At 58.7% G+C, this 17,516-nt stretch overlaps 5 protein-coding genes across 5 annotated transcripts; 1 reads left to right on the top strand and 4 right to left on the bottom strand.

The window, feature by feature from the left end:
• Window positions 1-2,313: 2,313 nt before the first annotated feature.
• Window positions 2,314-4,403, bottom strand: C8Q71DRAFT_350698 (uncharacterized protein). Its single transcript, XM_047917997.1, has one exon. It carries the CDS (start codon window positions 4,162-4,164, stop codon window positions 2,734-2,736), a length of 1,431 nt encoding a protein of 476 aa, XP_047783136.1. The 5' UTR covers window positions 4,165-4,403; the 3' UTR covers window positions 2,314-2,733.
• Window positions 4,404-6,051: 1,648 nt separating this feature from the next.
• C8Q71DRAFT_350646 (SRF-TF-domain-containing protein) lies at window positions 6,052-7,653 on the top strand. Its single transcript, XM_047917996.1, has 2 exons — window positions 6,052-6,475; window positions 6,535-7,653. Exons 1-2 carry the CDS (start codon window positions 6,221-6,223, stop codon window positions 7,429-7,431), a joined length of 1,152 nt encoding a protein of 383 aa, XP_047783135.1. The 5' UTR covers window positions 6,052-6,220; the 3' UTR covers window positions 7,432-7,653.
• Window positions 7,654-8,772: 1,119 nt separating this feature from the next.
• C8Q71DRAFT_739015 (uncharacterized protein) lies at window positions 8,773-13,094 on the bottom strand. Its single transcript, XM_047922692.1, has 10 exons — window positions 12,391-13,094; window positions 12,066-12,335; window positions 10,860-12,007; window positions 10,681-10,807; window positions 10,548-10,607; window positions 10,442-10,486; window positions 10,195-10,226; window positions 9,961-10,038; window positions 9,491-9,863; window positions 8,773-9,421 (listed from the first exon to the last, which is right to left on the bottom strand). The coding sequence occupies exons 1-10, from the start codon at window positions 13,010-13,012 to the stop codon at window positions 9,255-9,257; spliced, it is 2,922 nt and encodes a 973-aa protein (XP_047783134.1). The 5' UTR covers window positions 13,013-13,094; the 3' UTR covers window positions 8,773-9,254.
• Window positions 13,095-13,162: 68 nt separating this feature from the next.
• On the bottom strand, window positions 13,163-15,123 carry C8Q71DRAFT_739012 (phosphoglycerate mutase-like protein). The gene is made up of 9 exons (XM_047922691.1): window positions 14,707-15,123; window positions 14,588-14,647; window positions 14,385-14,526; window positions 14,298-14,329; window positions 14,232-14,242; window positions 13,915-14,158; window positions 13,652-13,865; window positions 13,495-13,578; window positions 13,163-13,439 (listed from the first exon to the last, which is right to left on the bottom strand). The coding sequence occupies exons 1-9, from the start codon at window positions 14,731-14,733 to the stop codon at window positions 13,402-13,404; spliced, it is 852 nt and encodes a 283-aa protein (XP_047783133.1). The 5' UTR covers window positions 14,734-15,123; the 3' UTR covers window positions 13,163-13,401.
• A 252-nt stretch (window positions 15,124-15,375) lies between these two features.
• On the bottom strand, window positions 15,376-17,184 carry C8Q71DRAFT_854189 (uncharacterized protein; the record flags this gene model as incomplete). The annotated part of the gene is made up of 6 exons (XM_047927016.1): window positions 15,376-15,462; window positions 15,522-15,925; window positions 15,973-16,083; window positions 16,134-16,214; window positions 16,274-16,443; window positions 17,168-17,184. 6 exons carry the CDS (start codon window positions 17,182-17,184, stop codon window positions 15,376-15,378), a joined length of 870 nt encoding a protein of 289 aa, XP_047783132.1.
• Between the last annotated feature and the right edge of the window lie 332 nt (window positions 17,185-17,516).

Here is a 17,516-nt window from a genome sequence, read left to right as displayed (position 1 = left end):
TGCTTGTACCAATGCGCTGCTTTAGGTTTGGCTGGGCTGTAGGTCGGTGTTGCACGAGCGGAGGGCTGGGTGGAAGTTCGGAAGGAGTGAGATAAGACAAGATCTAGAGATTCGAGCTGTATCTAGCCTGAATATGTTCCGGACCTTCCGGTGAATGTTCACTCGTCCATCTGCGCACTTTTACCTTTACTATGCTTCCGCGGGGGCATGAGAGTGTGAGCTACTCGTGCTCAGACGCGGAGGAGATGATATTCCGAGCCCAGGTCAGTAGCACTTACCGTACGTTACCTGGCACTGTACGACAACATCGTGACGGGACCATCAAATCGGGCCATCTTGAGTGAGGTCACACAACGCACCGATAGCGCGGTTCACTAGGATGTGTATACATCCCAAAAGGAGAATGTGAAAGGCTATGGCCGGTGATAGCAAGGGCAACTGTGTCCTGAACGGTATTGGTCTTGATAGTGAATTCCAACACTTCAGGTCTGCGGTCCAACGCCGCACGAAATCAAATGGTGCATTCTGGGCACAACCAAAGAAAGAAAGGACCCAACACCATATCTGACAAGAGTCTCGATGCACCGCGGGACAGGCCGGAGTTGGGCCAGAGATAAGTAAAGCAGGGGGCTCAACATCTAAGGTTGAGAGGAACTCAGTTTTCACGGACGGGAAGGGGGGCGTGGGGGACAAACTTCGCGTTGCCTATCTTCGGAACTCGGAGGTAATGCATCGCATGGATGTCGATGTGAGGATGAGCGAATCACGACAGTACGGACAATGAAATGAGTTGTCCTATCATATGGAAGCCACAAGGAGCGGAACGCCGGCGACATTGTGCGTCAAAACCATAGACTTGTCATAGACTCTACACAATATGACAGCTGCGGTGGAATGGGTGGCACGTCAAACACTGGTCCACGGTCTCGGCGTGTCTCTGGGGGTGCCACTGTCCACTTGATGCGTAGCAAAATGGAATGAAGCAACGCCTCGCGGGGGAAGACTCGGGGTGAGCGGCACGTACCATTAATGAGCATAGATATGATCATCTAGACACGCCACAAACGCAACGATGAACGGCGAAGTCATCTACGCCAACATCCAGGAATATACATACCTGCAGTAGCAGCAGACCTCGGAACCCAACACGCTGGGCAACCTCTCGACAATACAACCCTCATCGACTCTATCCCCCACCGAACACGACAACGCAAGCCAGATCCAGTTCCGCAGGCCAGCTATCTTGGGCCCGTTCCCAGCGCGGAAGGCCTCGTGGCCCTTCATCGCGCGACACTGACATCGACGTCGACGCGCGGACCCAGCGAAGGTTCAGAGAAGGCGCCACAACTGATCGCAGGAACACGGCGGCGCTCACAGTGAACGCACGCCATGCGCGGCGAACAATGCGGGGCTGTGATTCCGTCACTCAGTGCGTACATGTGCCTGTGGATGGGTCATGGAAGTACGCACGGGTCTGCGCTGCGATGTTGTTCCGAGGTTTGCTACCTTCGCAACTTGATGGACCTTCTTTAGGTTTGTTGCATCATCTCCGGGTTGTGCCAGCTGCCTTGGATGAACTAGATGGCAGTGCCGCGAGAATGAGCGATAGAGCACATATGTAGTGTAGAGGGAACAACGCACACTTAGCAGCCTGAAGAGCAGACTAACGATAGAGCGTGGACGAGAGGCTCTGCCATCACTGTTCCCATGAACAAGTATCGTTTCCCGATCAAGCCATGCCCACAGGCCACAGCGTAGCACGCACCTTAAGCTTCCCCACATAGCGCTCGGAGCTTCTCGGGCAGCGTACCACGGTGCAAGCACCGCACGCTTCCGTCCACGCACCACCAGCCTAGCACACCGTGCCCGCATCTTCGCGTTCCCTCCCAGCATCCGTCATCTTCGCGAAGAGATCCGCGCGCGCATGCACGCTACAGTACTCAGTCTCTGGGGACGCACACACGCCCTCCCGCCCTGATCAGGCTGCCACCCGAAGCGCATAGGCAGGAGCACGATCACAGCTTCCCACCAGGGCCTCCCGAGATGGAACCTAGTCCGACAGCCTGCGCGCACAGACCCACGAGCGTGCCCCCGGGCCCGGCGACCCGGCGCGCTCGAGCGATCGATATCGAATCCATGAACGGCGGGTCTTCCGCAATCGCAAGCACAGCAAGCCTTCCAAGACGAGTGCCACAGCGAGTCTGCCAGACCCCAGTGCAGACACGCATCTGTGCACCACTGTGGTTCCGTTGTGCATGGCGGTCGCACGCGGTGCCGAGACCGTCCGAGACCGTCCTACTCATCCATTGAGTCGACTTCATTATTGTCTATCATCCGTGATTCAGAGATAGCCCAGCCAGCCCACGCCTCCCACGGAACGTGCTCAGCGAACTCGAGGGTCTGTCTTGCCCTCCGGAGTGCACCACACCATACCATGTCGGGCAGCCGGCGGCAACCCTCGACTCGGGAGGCCCGTGCGCTCGGGCTCCGGAGGCAGTCGCAGGGAAGTGGACACTGGCAGGCCGGCGTCCGATTGCGAGTCTAACTTGGGGCAAGGGCCCAACTTGGGGCGGCGTAGATTGATGGGCGACTAGCGGCAAATGAGCATCTGCATGTCCGCTCAGCACGGAATGAACACTAGTACTAGCGACCGCGTCTCGTTCCCTTCGTTTGCGTCCCTTGGTCGTTAAGGACAAGCATCGATTGATTGTTGCGCTGTCGCGAGTCCGACAATTAGGACCGGATCCTGGGCGTTGTTGTACAGCGTACAGCTTGCCCGGACCTCGGAGGGTGCGGTGCCTGTTCACTTGACAAGACTCGTGCGTCCAGAAGCGACGTCCCATAGCGGAAGTCGAGAGCAACTTGAAGGCACGATTGGCTGGAGGCTGAGCTCGTCGTGCGAAGCCACCCCGGGTGCCAGACTTGCGGAGATAGCATGCTCTCCGGGTGGCATGAAAGCAGGGCACGCACTACGGGACGCTCCATTATAGAAGAAGGCAAGTTTCGCGTTCTTCTACCACGAACACGCGCGAATGCAATTGGCCCAAGCGCTACTGGGAAAGCAAGCTCGATCGTAAACGCGCACACCCCGAGCGACCCTGCAGACGACGCGAGATCGCCCGCCGAGCTGGTAGCTTGTTCGCCTACATGGGGAACCCGCGCCTCGAGACCCAACGCACCAGTCACATCTTTGGAAATAGATGCCAAAACGGGCGGCAGACCTCTGAATGGCCCGCTCCCCTTCCGGAGCGCGCCAACTGAACGCGTCCGTGCTGGTGGGCAGGATCCGGCAAAGATCGTCGAGGGTCGGACTGTTCGCGCGATCCGCTTTCTCCTCCGGGCTGCGAACGTCATGGATTCGGCAAGAATATACGACGAAGTCCCTGTGCGCTCCTCGGCCCACTGGCAGCGTGCTCTTCGTCGCCAACAGGAACCAGGGCACCGGAGCACACTGTGGCACAGAACAGAGTATTCGATCCCAGCCTCGCCTCCATTCAGGAACCCAGAAGAGTGTCTGCTCCATTTCGTATCCAACCTCGCGTGCAAGGGCGATCGATGGACGAGCCACTCGCGCCATTCCAGACGTCGGACACAGTGGGCCCATCGCCAGACACGGAAGCCCACCCTTGAGCTTGTCGGGCAGTCGGTCTTCCTGTCCTGCCGTCGACCCGTGGCCAGAACGCATCGCGAGCCTGTCAAGACCGCCGTCGTCCCCGCCTGCACGTCATCCGCCCAGCAACAAGCACAACGAGGGGGACGCAGAAGCCACTCCCCCTCGCTACTACTCGGCCGTCGACGCTCGATCCGAGGGCCGCTACCACTGAGGGAATGAGGACCCGGCCGAGTAGCACAGCGCACGCACCAGACTCCAAATCGAACATTGCGCGCGTCTCTAGATCGGGCAACCTGCCTTCTCCTCTCGAAGCGACAGCCGAGGTAGGGTGGCCCGAAGAGGCACGCGCGGGCTCTGGGTACGTCATCGAGCTTCGTGCAGAAGCGGAAGAGCGGTGTGCGTGACGGGGGGAGCCACGAGGTTGCCGTCACGAACCCGAAGGCTTGAGAGGTCCGCGCCTGGATGGAAGGAAGCCGAGGCGCGGGTGGCGGAAGACGGAGAACAGGGCGCGGAGCGAGGGACGAGCGTGGTGTTGAAGAGCGGGCGTACATGATCTCGGGACACACAGTGTGCGCACGTACGTGCAGTGCTCCGCGTCCGTGTCTGCATTCGCGCTAGAGTCCACTCCGTAATAACCGGGCGATCGCCCGCTCCGGCGCAGCCCGTCGCGTCCGGCTTCGACTTCCGCGCTCGAGCAAGGTCCACGACCAGAAGGCGAGCATTACTGAGACGGCGGGGCGTTGACACAGACACGCAGACCACAGATTCCCGAATGCCGAAGTCCTATAGTTCATGCTGACAGGCGGGCAGGCGATTGGTACAGCCTCCGAGCGTAGTGCGCACGCCTGCCGGATCCAGATGTGTCGTGTTGTCTTCGCCCGTAGGCCATAGGCTGCGGCCGTCTGCGCGTCTGCGGTACCGCCGCTTCGGGAGGAGAGGCTGCCATATCCGGTGCACGCAGATCCACTGGCCACACTACCACCGCAGGAGAGGATCCAGCGTCAGAGGCACAGTCAGAGCAGGGAGGCAATGCAGCGGGAGAGGACTAGCAGCGGGCAGCTCGCAGCAGCCTGGGAGTGCAGCCCAGGAGAGGAAGGGACGCGGCGCGGCGCAGGGGGATTTGGCAATTGGGCCATCCACGAGATCCCGCACGTCGTCCTGGCCTCGGGGGCTCTGTGGAGCGCGCCGCTGTGCGTTCCTGCATCCCGTCTTCGTGCATTGAGTCCGTAGTCGACGGCCCTGGGTGCGCGGCGTGCGGGAGTGCCTAGTGTGTGTGCTATTAGAGATCGTGTGAGAGTGTGCATGAGCATGATCGGGAGGGCAGACTAGAAGCGTGACAATTGTCCTCGGTTCTGGGCGCTGGTTAGCCAAATTCAGCGGGCGATGGTGTACGGGAGCGACCACTGCGAGGCAACGCTCAACGCGTCGCGTCTTCGTCAGAGGTGTCGAGGCGGGGGCCATACGTGGCTTGCGGCCGCGCAGTGCTGCAGCCACAAGCCCCGGAGGCCGCCATCTCCTGGCCCGCTGAGCACACGTCGTACACGGCGAGTCAGCAAGACGCGCACAAGACGCGCACGCAACGGAGCCGCGTCCGAGACACTGGCGTTCATCAGCAAATAGTTTATATGGTGCATCGCCTGCCTAAGTAGTCCACGCCGCCCAGGCTCCGCCGCGCGGCTGTGCTGCGAGTGGTCGAGAAGGGCGAGGTGATGCTGGATTGCTGCGTTGGGCGGGACGACGCCTTGGGCGATCGGACTCGTGGGGAGATGGATCTGAGGTGCGTTCGAAGGGCAGCGGAAGCAAATCTGCGAAGTGCGTGATGGGCAACACAGTGGACGGTCGCGAGGACCCTGGGCAAGCGCTGCGCTGTGAGTAGGCAAGATGGCAACCAGCGCGGCGGGCCCGTAGCGACGACGACGCCGCCGCCGCCGCCCGCGACAGTGTCCGGATATGGGAGGCGGCGGAGACGTCGAGGACTCCGGCGGGACAATGGGCTGGACGGCGGCGGACAATGCGGGGATTGGAGGCGCCGCGCAGCCGGGCCACCGCATCAGATCGCACGCGAGGCGGGGTCCGGATCTGGGATGCATGGCGATCTCCCGATTGGGCGACGCCTTCGGGGTGCTCGGATGACTGAGCGCCCCAATATAGCAGCCGACCTGCCATATGCGCCCGTGTGCCTGGCTGCCGGATCCAGCGGTCACGCGTCGCCCGGCGAGGCGCGCACACGGTGCGAACGTGCGCGCGGGCCATGGATGCCCCAGCGAGGCGTGCGGCGGGAGCCTGTAGATCGGGCAGCGGGCAGCAGCAGAGCGAGGCAGTGGCGGGGGACAATGCACTGCAGAGAAGGGAGAGGGCGAGGCTGGGCGGGGGTGGCCGGGGGCGCGTGATGGCGATAAGATAGGACGTGGGGTCTGGGCTATGGCGTGGGAGAGCGGCGGCAGGCCCGTTTGGGGAGGGAGGATATATAGGGCAGTCACGGAAAAGGGAAGGGACTTTCCTCCTCTGCTCCTCCCATTTCCGGGCAACCCTTTTCGGGCACCCTCCATCCACCCAGACGCGTCCGCCCTCCCCGCCTCCTCCGTCCTCCCATCCTCCTCCCCCGCCATGCCAGACTCTGCCGCCGGCCTCGCTGGCAAGCGTCGCCTCGACGACCCCAATGGCCCCCACCACCCGCCCGCCGAGGACGCGTTCATCACCGACCACGATGCCGCCGAGTCCGGCGGAGACGACGACGAGGATGAGGAGAAGCCCAAGGGCGACAAGAAGGCTGGCAGGCGAAAGATCAAGATCGAGTTCATCCAGGACAAGTCCCGCAGACACATTACCTTCTCCAAGCGAAAGGCGGGCATCATGAAGAAGGTGCGTCCCAGACGCGTCTTACTCTCCCTTCCACTGCCTAACGAGCGCGTTTTGTCCAGGCATACGAGCTCTCGACGCTCACAGGCACCCAAGTCCTCCTGCTCGTCGTCTCCGAGACCGGGCTTGTCTACACATTCACCACCGCGAAGCTCCAGCCCCTCGTCACCCAACCCGAGGGCAAGAACCTCATCCAGGCATGCCTCAACGCGCCGCACGGCTCGCTCCCATCCTCAATGCCCGTCGGCACACCCCTCGGCCGCTCGAACCCCATTTCAACCCCCATGCCCCACGGCGGGCCACCAGGCGGCGCGCCCAACGTCCCCGGCGGCCTCGCGATCGGCTCGAGCGGCGGCTCGGGCAAAGATGATGAAGGCGACGACGCGAACGACGGAGAGGGCGAAACCAACGAGCCGCGCTCCCGCAAGCGCCGTCGCGCATCCTCGACCTCCGGCAACAACAACGCTAACTCGTCCGCACCCACTTCCCAGCCCGGCGCAGCCTCTCGCGCGACGAACCCTTCACCCGGCGCGCCCCAGGCGGGTGGCCCCCCTCCCGGCGGCCCGACCGCCTCGCCACACGCACGCCCACAGCCTATGCCCGCGCTCCCCGGCGCACCGCCCTCACTCGCGATACCCGGTGGCCAGCAGATGCCTGGCCAGCTCGAGCAGCACTCCCCGCGCCAAGGCCAGCAGCAACCTGGCCCGCAGCCTACGTCCCCGAACTACGCGAACCCTGGCACGACGTACGGTGCACCACCACCGCAGGGCGACCCGGGCATGTACGGCCCGCCGCCGACTGGACACGCGGGATACGCAGCACCTCCGCCATATGGGTTCACGGGCCACGACGGGGGAGCACCAGGCCAGGGCGCACCTGGAATGCCACCGCCCGGGCACGGACAGTGGGGCGCGCCTCCGCCGGTGCAGCAGAGCAACCACTACGCGTCGCGGCGATGAGTTGGAGTTGGCGACGTTTGGTTGATATACATGAACGGTCTGATCTCTGGGGTACGGTGCGCGTGCGCGGAGGACATTGCGATCCGCGTCTCCGTAGCCGTGCCTAACGATGATATCCGCGAACGAAAAGTGTGTCTATCCCCGTGTGTATGCGTACCCGCTCCCACCTCTCGTCTCCATTTCTTGGCGAGCCTCCGGGCTCTCTGTCCGGTTCGTACTTGTGTGTCCTGGTTTATCGCCTACCCTTATCCCCGTCTGCTTCTCTGTACATAGTTGTGTCCGGCTCTCGTTCCGTGTCCGTATCTGTGTCGTGTCGTCTCGCTCTGCCCTGCCCCGCCGGTTTGGATGTCTTGTGTGCCCCGTCCCTGCTTGCGCTGCTCGTTGTGGTGGCCCTCACGAATCACGAAGTGCCATGACGCGTAGATATGTAGTTGTGTCTCGCGCTAGTGCGTAGCCGACCGAAGTGAAGTCGAATCGAAGGCCCTGTGTAAATATATGTATGCGCTACCGTACCGGATTATACGATCCTGGCCCATTCCCCGCTCATCCCCACCACGAGTGACGTGCCGCGCGAGTTTAATGGAGGTGAACTCGCAGGCATGCGCGAGCGAGCCTGCATGGACGAATATGTCGAAGATGACCATAAACGGCAGGCCGTCCGCATCCGTCGATTTCCTCGCCGCACGCGGCCACGGCGCACGCGATCGCGGTCGGCGACTGCTGCTGATCGAGATGCGCTCGTGTGCGTGTGTGCAGGTGTGTGCCCGTGTGTGCGTGCCGACGACGCACTTACTGTACTCGTACTAGCCACCTGCATCGCTGCACTTGCCCTATCCGGGGGCTACGCCAAAGAAGTCTGTCTTCGCTATATCCGGCACTCGCGTGGAAGGAGGCGTAGAACTCCATGGGCTGCAAGTTCGTCTGTTGTGAGCGGGGCCCCTATGACGGGCGTAACGTTTCCTGTGAGTCGGGATGTGCCTGCTCGGAAAACATCGGGGGCACGGGCTCCCATTGGGCTCCTGTGGGTCGTGCCGTATCACAAATAGGCCTCCGAGTGTGGTTTGGAGTGTTCCCAGGACAGAATAGAACGGGCGCACGCGTGTCGTTCCTGTTGCACCCAACGCGCTCCCGTCGGACGCGACACCAACTGGCGCAGTCAGACAGCCGGAGCGGCAGACCCATGGGATCCGCCAGTACTCAGCACTCGGTATAGGGAAGAGCAGCGAGTCTGGACCTTCATATACATAGAGTATACCGGTGCCATCCTCGCCCGACGGTCCTGGACCAACCACGCCACTCCGCTCGCAAGACCAGCTGCAGCAGACCCAGGCCACACAAACGTTCGCGAACAAAACAATGCATTGCAAAAGATTACACGACGAAGCTGGCCAGTCGAGAACTACTCAGACGTGCTACGGCTAGACGCGACCATAATTCAAGTGTGCATAACTACCTAGTAAACATACACTGCGTACACTTTTTCTCGGAACGTAACCAGGCGCATAACCAGGATCCCTTCCAATACTATACACGCGCACGCCTCGGCGGCGGGCCTCTTCTCGCTCAAGCGAATCAGGACACGGCGCACCGAGCTGCCGCGAAGGCCAACCCAAGCACGGGCCAGGACCAATCCTCCTCTTCACCTAATCAAACACTCCCAGCGACTCGTCGTCAACCGGTGGCGCCACGCGCTCTTTACACCCCATCCACGCTCTTTCTCGGCTGCGGAACGCGCCTCGTCGTGCCCTTCGTTGACGGCAGGCTTGCGGTGCGCTGCGGGAGCGCCAAGAGCGAGCGAGAATCGACGCCCATGTTGCGCGAGACTACCGGAGGCACAATGCGGTCACCACCTCCGCAACGCAATCGTCGAAGCTCTTTGCAGGGCTGCGCTGTCGGATGTTCTCCAGGGCGTCCTTGATGACCTTGGCGCTGTGGTGTGACCCCGACGGGACTGCGTAGTGCGCGTACAGGTAGTGCGCAGTCTCGTCATCTACGTCGGGCGGCAGACGAGGGGGAAACATAGGTGTTAGCGAGCAAGAGCGATCGGATGAGAGCGTACCAGTAGGGTCTGCCGCAGGCGGTCTTGACAAATGTATACAATCGCAATCACGATCACGACATTCTCCTCCGCCTGGGATTTCATACTGGCATATCGGTCTTGAAGGATCCGTGAGCAGGTTCTTCGCGTGGGCCATCTTGAGGTCCTTGAGGTCGATTGAGCTGTTGCGCGGAGAGCTTGAGATTGACGAATTGTCCATGCCGTCGTCAAGTTGATACGCCGAGCTAGATCCTCCACCATAACCGTCAAGATATGAACGCGATCGCAGAGAAAGGAAGCAGTCTAAGGGTGATGAGTAAGCAGAAAATCCAGTTCTTGCGTCTTCGCTTTGGACAGCTAGGTCCAATTCATCTTGCCGTGTTGTTGCGTTTACCTGTGAATGTCGGCAACAGCCCGTCAATACAGATCCAGATAGCGACGTTTCTCCTGCAGAAGATCCATCGTGATGGCGTTGTAAGGGCGGCACATACCTGGGCCGACGTCCCTGCATTTGCGCTGACGACGTCGACGTTCATAGCATCTTCGCTTGACGTCCCATCTACGTTCATCTAAAAAAGTGAAAACAAAAGCACAAACAGGCCACGGCACGAAAGACAAAAGACAAGGAAGCACGAAGCAGAAGCAGTACACAACCGAAAGAAACAGAAGGCGTGAGCATGCAATTGTACGGCCGCCACTGCGGCAAGACTAAGAAAGATCCTTGCCGGTTGCTCATGTCTTGCCTCAGCGGTCAGCACTGTATATGCATAGCCACGCCGTGCACGTAGGACAAAGAAGATGAAGATACAAGTGGAGACGTACGATGTCAGGTGGAGACGTACGATGTCAGACGAATGGCGAGCAGCAGAGCACGGATGACGGAAGCGACGAAGCGGAGCGGGAACAGCAAAAGCAAGCAGTCGTGTGAGGAAGCGAGATAGAACACGCGAAGATACTGGAGAAGCCACTCGCCTCGGTCGCCGGTGGCAGGATCAAACAGACTGTTCGAGACGACATCTAGTGGGGTCGACCAGCGAAGAGTCAGCAAGGATTAGACAAGAATGAAGTTAGAAAGGACCTATTGGTGTCGCAGTGCTGCTAGTGGCGATAGAAGTCGTTGAGGGAATCGAAACAGGGCCTGTACGTATACAGCACACGAAGCAAATCTTCAATACACTGCTCGAAAGCTGGAAGGTGAACCGTTGACGAACCAAGCGCAGTTGGCGTGCTAGAGCCTGTACTAGTATGCGAAGACGTGTTCTCCTCGGGTGGCACAGTGGAAGGTCCACCATTGGCAACAGGCGTCTCAGCAGTCGAGGTGGGGGTGGACCGAGACATCTGCAAAACGCCATCGGTACAAAGCACAGGAATCTCTCAAAGAAACACTCACAGTAACAAGCTTACGTAGTCGACTCTGTTCACGTTGCGCGATCAGCTCTCGCATCTGCCGGATCTCCTGCTCCTTCTCTTGCAAAGCCGCAGGCGTCATGGCGGTTGGTGTGGCGCTGCCGCGTCCCGGTGGGCTCTGACGAGCCACCGACGCCCCTCTCCGCGGCACCGCTCGAGCTGCGCTAGGTGGGCGCGTGAAGAGACCATCGTCATGCTTCGAAGGGATTGCTCCCTCTTCCTCTTCCTCCTCGTCTTCGCTGTCGCTCAGGTCGATCACGCAACGCCGCATGTTACTCAATCCCGAGAAGGTCCCCACGCTGCGCTTGAACGACGGCTGGTGGTAGGGATTACGACTGGCACCATTGCTGTGGTTCGGTCGGGGCCGTGGAATAGGAGGTTGTGCGTCGTCGTCGAAGTCGGCCGCGACGGGGCGCTTCGTACCTCTCCGGGCCAGTGGCTCACGTCGACTAGGTTCGGGGTTCGATGCGACCGGATTGAAGGAAAGACCAGGGACAGCCTCCACTTCACTAGGGCTGGGGTTGGCCGGCGAACGCTCACCGGAGGAAGAAGCAACGGATTCAAGTGACCCGTTGGTAGTGGATGTGACCGACTCGACGGTGGACTGGGGTCCAATGGCGGAGACTGGCGTGGCTCTGGTTGATGTGGGGGACTGAACGAAGGCGTAGGACTGAGGCGACTGCACAGCGGACGTCATCATGGTGTCGATAGACAGCCCCGGGATCACCTCATCGACGTCCATGGCATCCGAGGTAGTACTGAAACTGACAGCCGAAATTGGGCGCGCGGGAGCCTTGCCCTTGCCGTTGTCCTTCTCCGAATCAGGCCCGATGCTCTTCAGAAAGTCGTCGACGGTCTTGGTGGGTGTTGCATCCGCCATCTCGACGTCCTGGGACTCCGTGGTTGCGACGGTGGCGTTGCCAACTGGGGCGCTCGATAACAGCGCAACCTGTTGTTTCTTGCGAGAAGCGATGGCGGCTTTGCGAGCTAGTAGTTCCTGCCTTCGTTGTTGCTCCATGTCAAACAGATTCGGCCCTGTGGATGAAGACGCCGCAGTAACCGGGATGAAGGTATTCGCAGTAGCGGACAAGGTAGTCTGGCTACTGGAGGATTGGCCGTTGGCTGGAAGCTCTGAACACAAACACAAACTCAGCGCCGTAGAAACAGAGGACAACATCGTTAAACATACTTGCGACACTGTTGACCGCTCGCAGCGTCATTGTGTCCGTCCGTTTGATCAAAGTGACTGTGGGCGCAGCGTTGAGAGCCATCGGCGAGGGCGGGTATGGCGGAATGCCCGTAGCATCGAAATTGGGTGGCAAACGAAGGTTCAGTTCTGTGAAGACGTAGAACATTATCTCTCGGCTGACACCACAGCTGACGAGGTATTCTGGAGGAACTCCCCAGCCCAGAAGATCTAACACGAGATCCTTGGCAGCGTTGTAGTGTGCTTGCGTCACTGCATCGTCGACGTCAGATCAGCAGTGTTTCAGGTGTCCAAACGGAGGACGTACTCTCTAGGCCAGGTCTGACGTGTTTCTCGTCCAATACGTATGGAAGAGGTGGCGGAGGTGGTGGCATCAAGTCGGAGGCACTCTGCCCAGACACATCGTTCGATTCTCTCGGCGGGCTGGGTCCCGGCGCTGTAGTCGTCTTGTTGGGAATGGGTTTGGCCGGCGTTGGAGGCTTGACAACTGCTCTGGGGGCGGGCTTGATTTTCGCTTCCCGGGCGACCTCAGGCTGGGCGACAGGGGAAGCGGGTGTCGGCTCGGAGTCACTGATCTCGCCTTCTTCTCGACCCTGTCCGTCGTCTTCCTCGGGCTCCGGTGTTGCTGACTTTGCAGACTGCGCCACACTCGATACTGAGGCGGTAGAAGACCCACCGGATGGCTCCTCTTGTCCGTAATCAAGCTGAATAGAGGGCTCTACAGAGGTGACCTGCACGACCTGGGGTCGAGGGGGGATGCCAGCGGGTTCCGACCCAGATCCAAGCTTTCGTCGTCTAGACTTGAGAGTGAGGAGAGCAGCTTCACGCAGAGAGGCGGCAGGATCAGTTGCGGACGATGGGCCTGATCCCAGCTGATTGGGTATAGCCTGAGGCTGCTGCGCGAAACCAGGAGCAGGCATGATCGTCATCGAGGCCGCGGTAGGTAAATCGCCAGTGTGAAGGTGGTGGAAGAGGGAATCAAGAAGGGTTTGTGAGGAGGTGAGAGGCCGGTCTACTTGAGGGAGAAGGCGTCGACGCGCGCGTGTTCCTCACGCACGGACCATCCATACAACTATTCCTAATCCGGCGCGGCCGCGGCTCATCTCCTCCTCGTTTCACCATCACTCCTAAGTCAAAGCGTCCTCATCCATTTGCCCACCCTCACGTCCATTGTCTGCCGTCAAAGCGTACAGTGGCCCCGTTCTACATATGTCATGCATTTTGCACACTAATCGCTAAAACTACCCGGCCGACACCCTGCCATCCCAATCCAGGATTCCATCCCGCGGAACCGACTTGCTGAGGCTCATTATTTGAATCATGAAATCTCGCTACGAATGACCAGTGGTAGGACACCTTGCCTCAATTGTAAGGGACTCCCGTTTCGAACGAAGTAAAGTTATGGATGTACCTCCTGTTGGTAGAGAATACGCAGCACGTCCCATCGCTGCCAGGATTCCATTTATGATACCACCATGGGCAGTGATCGAGATGTCTAAGCCAGACGCTAGGTCAGCGAACGGTATCGACCAACCAAAAACTTGCTCCGAGTCAGGAAACCCACTTACAGGTCTCTGCAGCTTCGTCGAATATCCTATACAGTACTGATTGCGCCCTCGCCTTTATATGATCCTTAGTCTCTCTGACATCCGCTTGCCAGACAAGGTCCTCCTCGACGAATCCAGGCTCGAAGTCGTACGTGAGCGGCGGGAAGTTGCGTGCAATCATAGAACGAGTATCGCGCATGTCGCAGGTATGTACACCATGCTCCTCACGCAAGTTCTGTGAGACGAGTCACTAAATGTACCGGGTCGTCGTTAGCGTTACGCACCTCAAGGATCATGACTCTGCGTGTTTGTTGAGGGAATGTCTCATCGCTTGCGAATGTTATTTGCCAAGTACTTAGGGCCCTGTGCAATGGACTTGCGTAGCACCGCTCCGGGGTAGGCATCCCGTTCGGGATCTCCTTGAGCCAAGCTGTCCGCGCTGTTTCTGCTTGCTGAACGCCCAAGGCCGTAAGTAGGGGATCCGGACCCCATGTCATCTGCGAGTCGCCGTATAGCTTTGAGAAGTAACTGTGCATTGCGGGTGCGTGAAAACATAACATGGGTTTTGACTGCAGTGCAAGGAAGAGCGATGCAACTCAACTCGTCCCAAGCCTGGACATAATCGTATTGAGCTGACTTCGAGCAAGAACAAGGTACGGAAACTTACTTGAGTGCCATACTTCGCTTCAGCGACGTTGTCTGTACACTGCTGTTGAGAAACAGTACGATGACGAATAGCAAGTGCACAACTAACGCCATCCTTGCCCGTGCCTTCCAAGAAAGAAGACCTTGTACGTCGTACCCTGAGGTGCGGTCTTGTTTAGATCAGTAACGCGATGCTTGAACTTCGGCCAGCAGTCCGGCGAGTCATCTACGAGGCCGAAGCGGGGCGGCAGCTATAGAATAAATCAAAGCAGGGTGAGCGGGCAGTACGATCAGTGTAGAAGTCGAACCCACGGCGCCGATCGTCGCCGGTATTGCATGAGGGTCGTCTTGCACGAAAAACCCAGTCACGATCTAGCGGGTCGCAATGTTGCCTCAGTCGATGATCATACGATGCAGAGACGTCTTCTCACCGAGAATCTACGACCGGATTCAGACATGGTGTTGGCTCCTTGCTGGCCGCGAAATTGCAACGGAAAGCTAGCTACAGGCTGCAAAGTGTCTTCCTTCGAAAACAATCAGTATAGCACAGGACTGCCTCGAAAAGGCCATTCAAAGGTTGCTCCGCGTCTTCGCTAGAGTGGTGACCGTGTGCAAGTATGATACTCGACGTGCTACTTACTACACGGTGCGAGGAACGTGCCAGCGGCGCGCGGCGCAATTCGATCCGATCCAGTCCAGGCGGGTTTCCGGCTGGCAAGCCACAGCACCTCCCCCTTACGCAAGCTTGCAACTATCCCGGTACTGAGCAAGTGGAAGCAACGCAAGTATAGTAAACAGATTTATCACTTGCATGCACGGCGAGCTAGTAAGTAGTCATTTCAAGGCATGCGCAACCAACAGGCGCGTCTTCAGTAACTTAGCTTCAGTGGATGCCGACATGAGCGCCAATCCCCGATGCGAAGTGCGCGTGTTTCTCTCAAACTGCACTTGCCAGTGGTACACAGTGACACTACGTACTCGTTACTCACACATTGCATAAATGAGAGACTGGGCTGTAGAAATATATGGCACAACAAGCATCATCAACATACCACTCTAGAAGTACACAGCCGAGGACGGTCCGGCAGGACGGAGGCCCACTAGTCCAGCTCTCCAGACCTCTCTTTCAGATAGTCTTCGAACGTAGTCTTCTTCACCTCAGGAAACAAATGCCAGTGACGCTCCTTCTAAGCTGCCCCAACGCTTCACTACACTTCACGATGAAGTTAGTCTCCCCTAGGCAGACCTTAAAGAAGGCCTCTTGGACGGACAGGGGGGGCGGTCTTCCGATGAAGTCGACTGGGATTCCCGAGTTCGCGGCGATCTCAGCCGGGGCCTCCGCCTCGTTCGCGATGAACCGGTGCCCGTCGTCCATCCAGAGCTTGCGCACGGCGACCGTGCGGCCCTTTGCGCCGGCATACTTGCGGAAGAGCTCGACCATGTCGTTCTGCGAGAGCGTATCGCTCGGGACGTTGAGCTGCGTGTTCTTGGACAGGCCAGGTTTCGCGAGGCTTGCGACGGTGTAGCGTGCGAGGTCTTTCCTGTAGGACCAGTCCATCGGGGCGTCACCGGTGCCGATCACCGAGACTTCGTAGGAAGCGCGGTCTTGCGTCCATGGGCACCAGCATGGTTCCGTTATGGTTCCGTTACCTGCATGAGGGAGTCAGCAGCGCATATTATAGGTGCCGTGGTAAGACACTTCATGTCTACGATATTTCCTGCGCCTATGAACGTGTATTCTCTTTCGCCGGCGAGACAGCGGGCTGAAGCCTGATGTGCATGGCGAAGCTCTCCTTGTAGTTCCAAAGCTGTATCAGTGTCAGCGAGGAAGTTCCAGTAGATCGTAATATTAGCATACGGCGTGTATATGCGCCGGGCTTTCCCGGAGCTCTGTAGAGCTGGGTGAACCCGTTTGTAGAGGGATAGAATCTCTTTACGCCTAATACGTAGTGATGTGAGTGTCACATAGCCTAACTCAGGGATGCCAAACCAACTAACCTGCTTGTGTTGCCGCCTCAAGGACTTCTTGGCGCGCGCCGTCGCCAGGTCCGCTGAGAATGCTCACAATAACAGCGACACCGCGGAGCTTCTCCACGACTTCGCTTCCGCCCTTGAGGTAGTCACGGTGAACGGGCCGCTGGAGAAAGACATGAAAGGACTTCGGCTGCCTAGCGATCGAAGGGAAGTGAGTTGAGTCTCTTTAGGATCATATTCCCCGCCTATATATGGTCGGTGATACTATGCTACGGTACTTCCGCGTCACGGGAGAGCTGTCGTCGGGATGTGAGTGGGTTTCTAAATGCCCCTGTGAAATCCGCCCGCAGTTCGAGTGGAGGGACGTTAGCATGTGTATGAGCGGGGACAAGCCGACCGAGAGTCACTTGGCACACCGGTCGCTGGATCAAGACATATACTTAGTCTTTGGTGAGAGGCACTGCGGTAGCGAGTCTGGAATGGGTTATCAGTCAAGCTCCTCGCATATAAGGCACGACACGATGAGCGAGCACCAAACACATCGAACCTTGGCGCTGCGATGCCTGAGTAGCGCACTTCAAGGAACATAGCGTCTTGATGCTTCGTCTCTGCCCTCGCTCGGTGCGGCAGTAGGATGGATGAATATGCAGGTCCCACTCATGAACTTGCAGTGGCCGAGAGCCCGCGATTGAGAGTTTAACGTGCGGCGCCGAGCGTGGGTCCTGGTGCAATAGCGATGACATCCTTGATCAGGACCTCAACGAAAATGTAACGGCTCCATCTCGACAGCTTCGCAGTTGCACATGCATGTTTCTCTTAGGGGCCTCGGACGTCAGATAGGCCGAGTATCTCGTCCCCACAATCTAACAAATCATTCAAGCTGAACGGTGAATGAAGCCCAGCAAGTGAACCACGCACCCGAAGCCTCCAACCATCGCTCGGCATCCCGTCGGTACTAGTGGTACGCAGGCATTGGACCACACCAACACCAGCAAGAACCATGTTGTGCAATCTGAGCATACCAAAGAGAATGATCGTTGTATGAAGTTGATCGTATGGGCTGTCTTGGAGTAACGATCCGTCAAGTAAGCCCATCATTATTGCTGCTGGCCAACACAATCCTACGTTTCCCACATGCAGCTGAAAATGACAGTTGCACAGAGTGCATTTGAACGCACTTGAGAAGACAGTAGGTAGCGAGTTGTGGCCTGTTGTGGCGGACTCGGACGAGCGTCGGGGCCACGGGACTCTCGCGACGTGATGGGGG

Source organism: Rhodofomes roseus (genome assembly GCF_022264815.1).
Source record: "Rhodofomes roseus strain CIRM-BRFM 1785 chromosome Unknown C8Q71scaffold_3, whole genome shotgun sequence".
In the NCBI taxonomy this organism is placed as follows: Eukaryota; Fungi; Basidiomycota; class Agaricomycetes; order Polyporales; family Fomitopsidaceae; genus Rhodofomes; species Rhodofomes roseus.
This window is presented reverse-complemented; position numbering and strand designations above follow the sequence as displayed.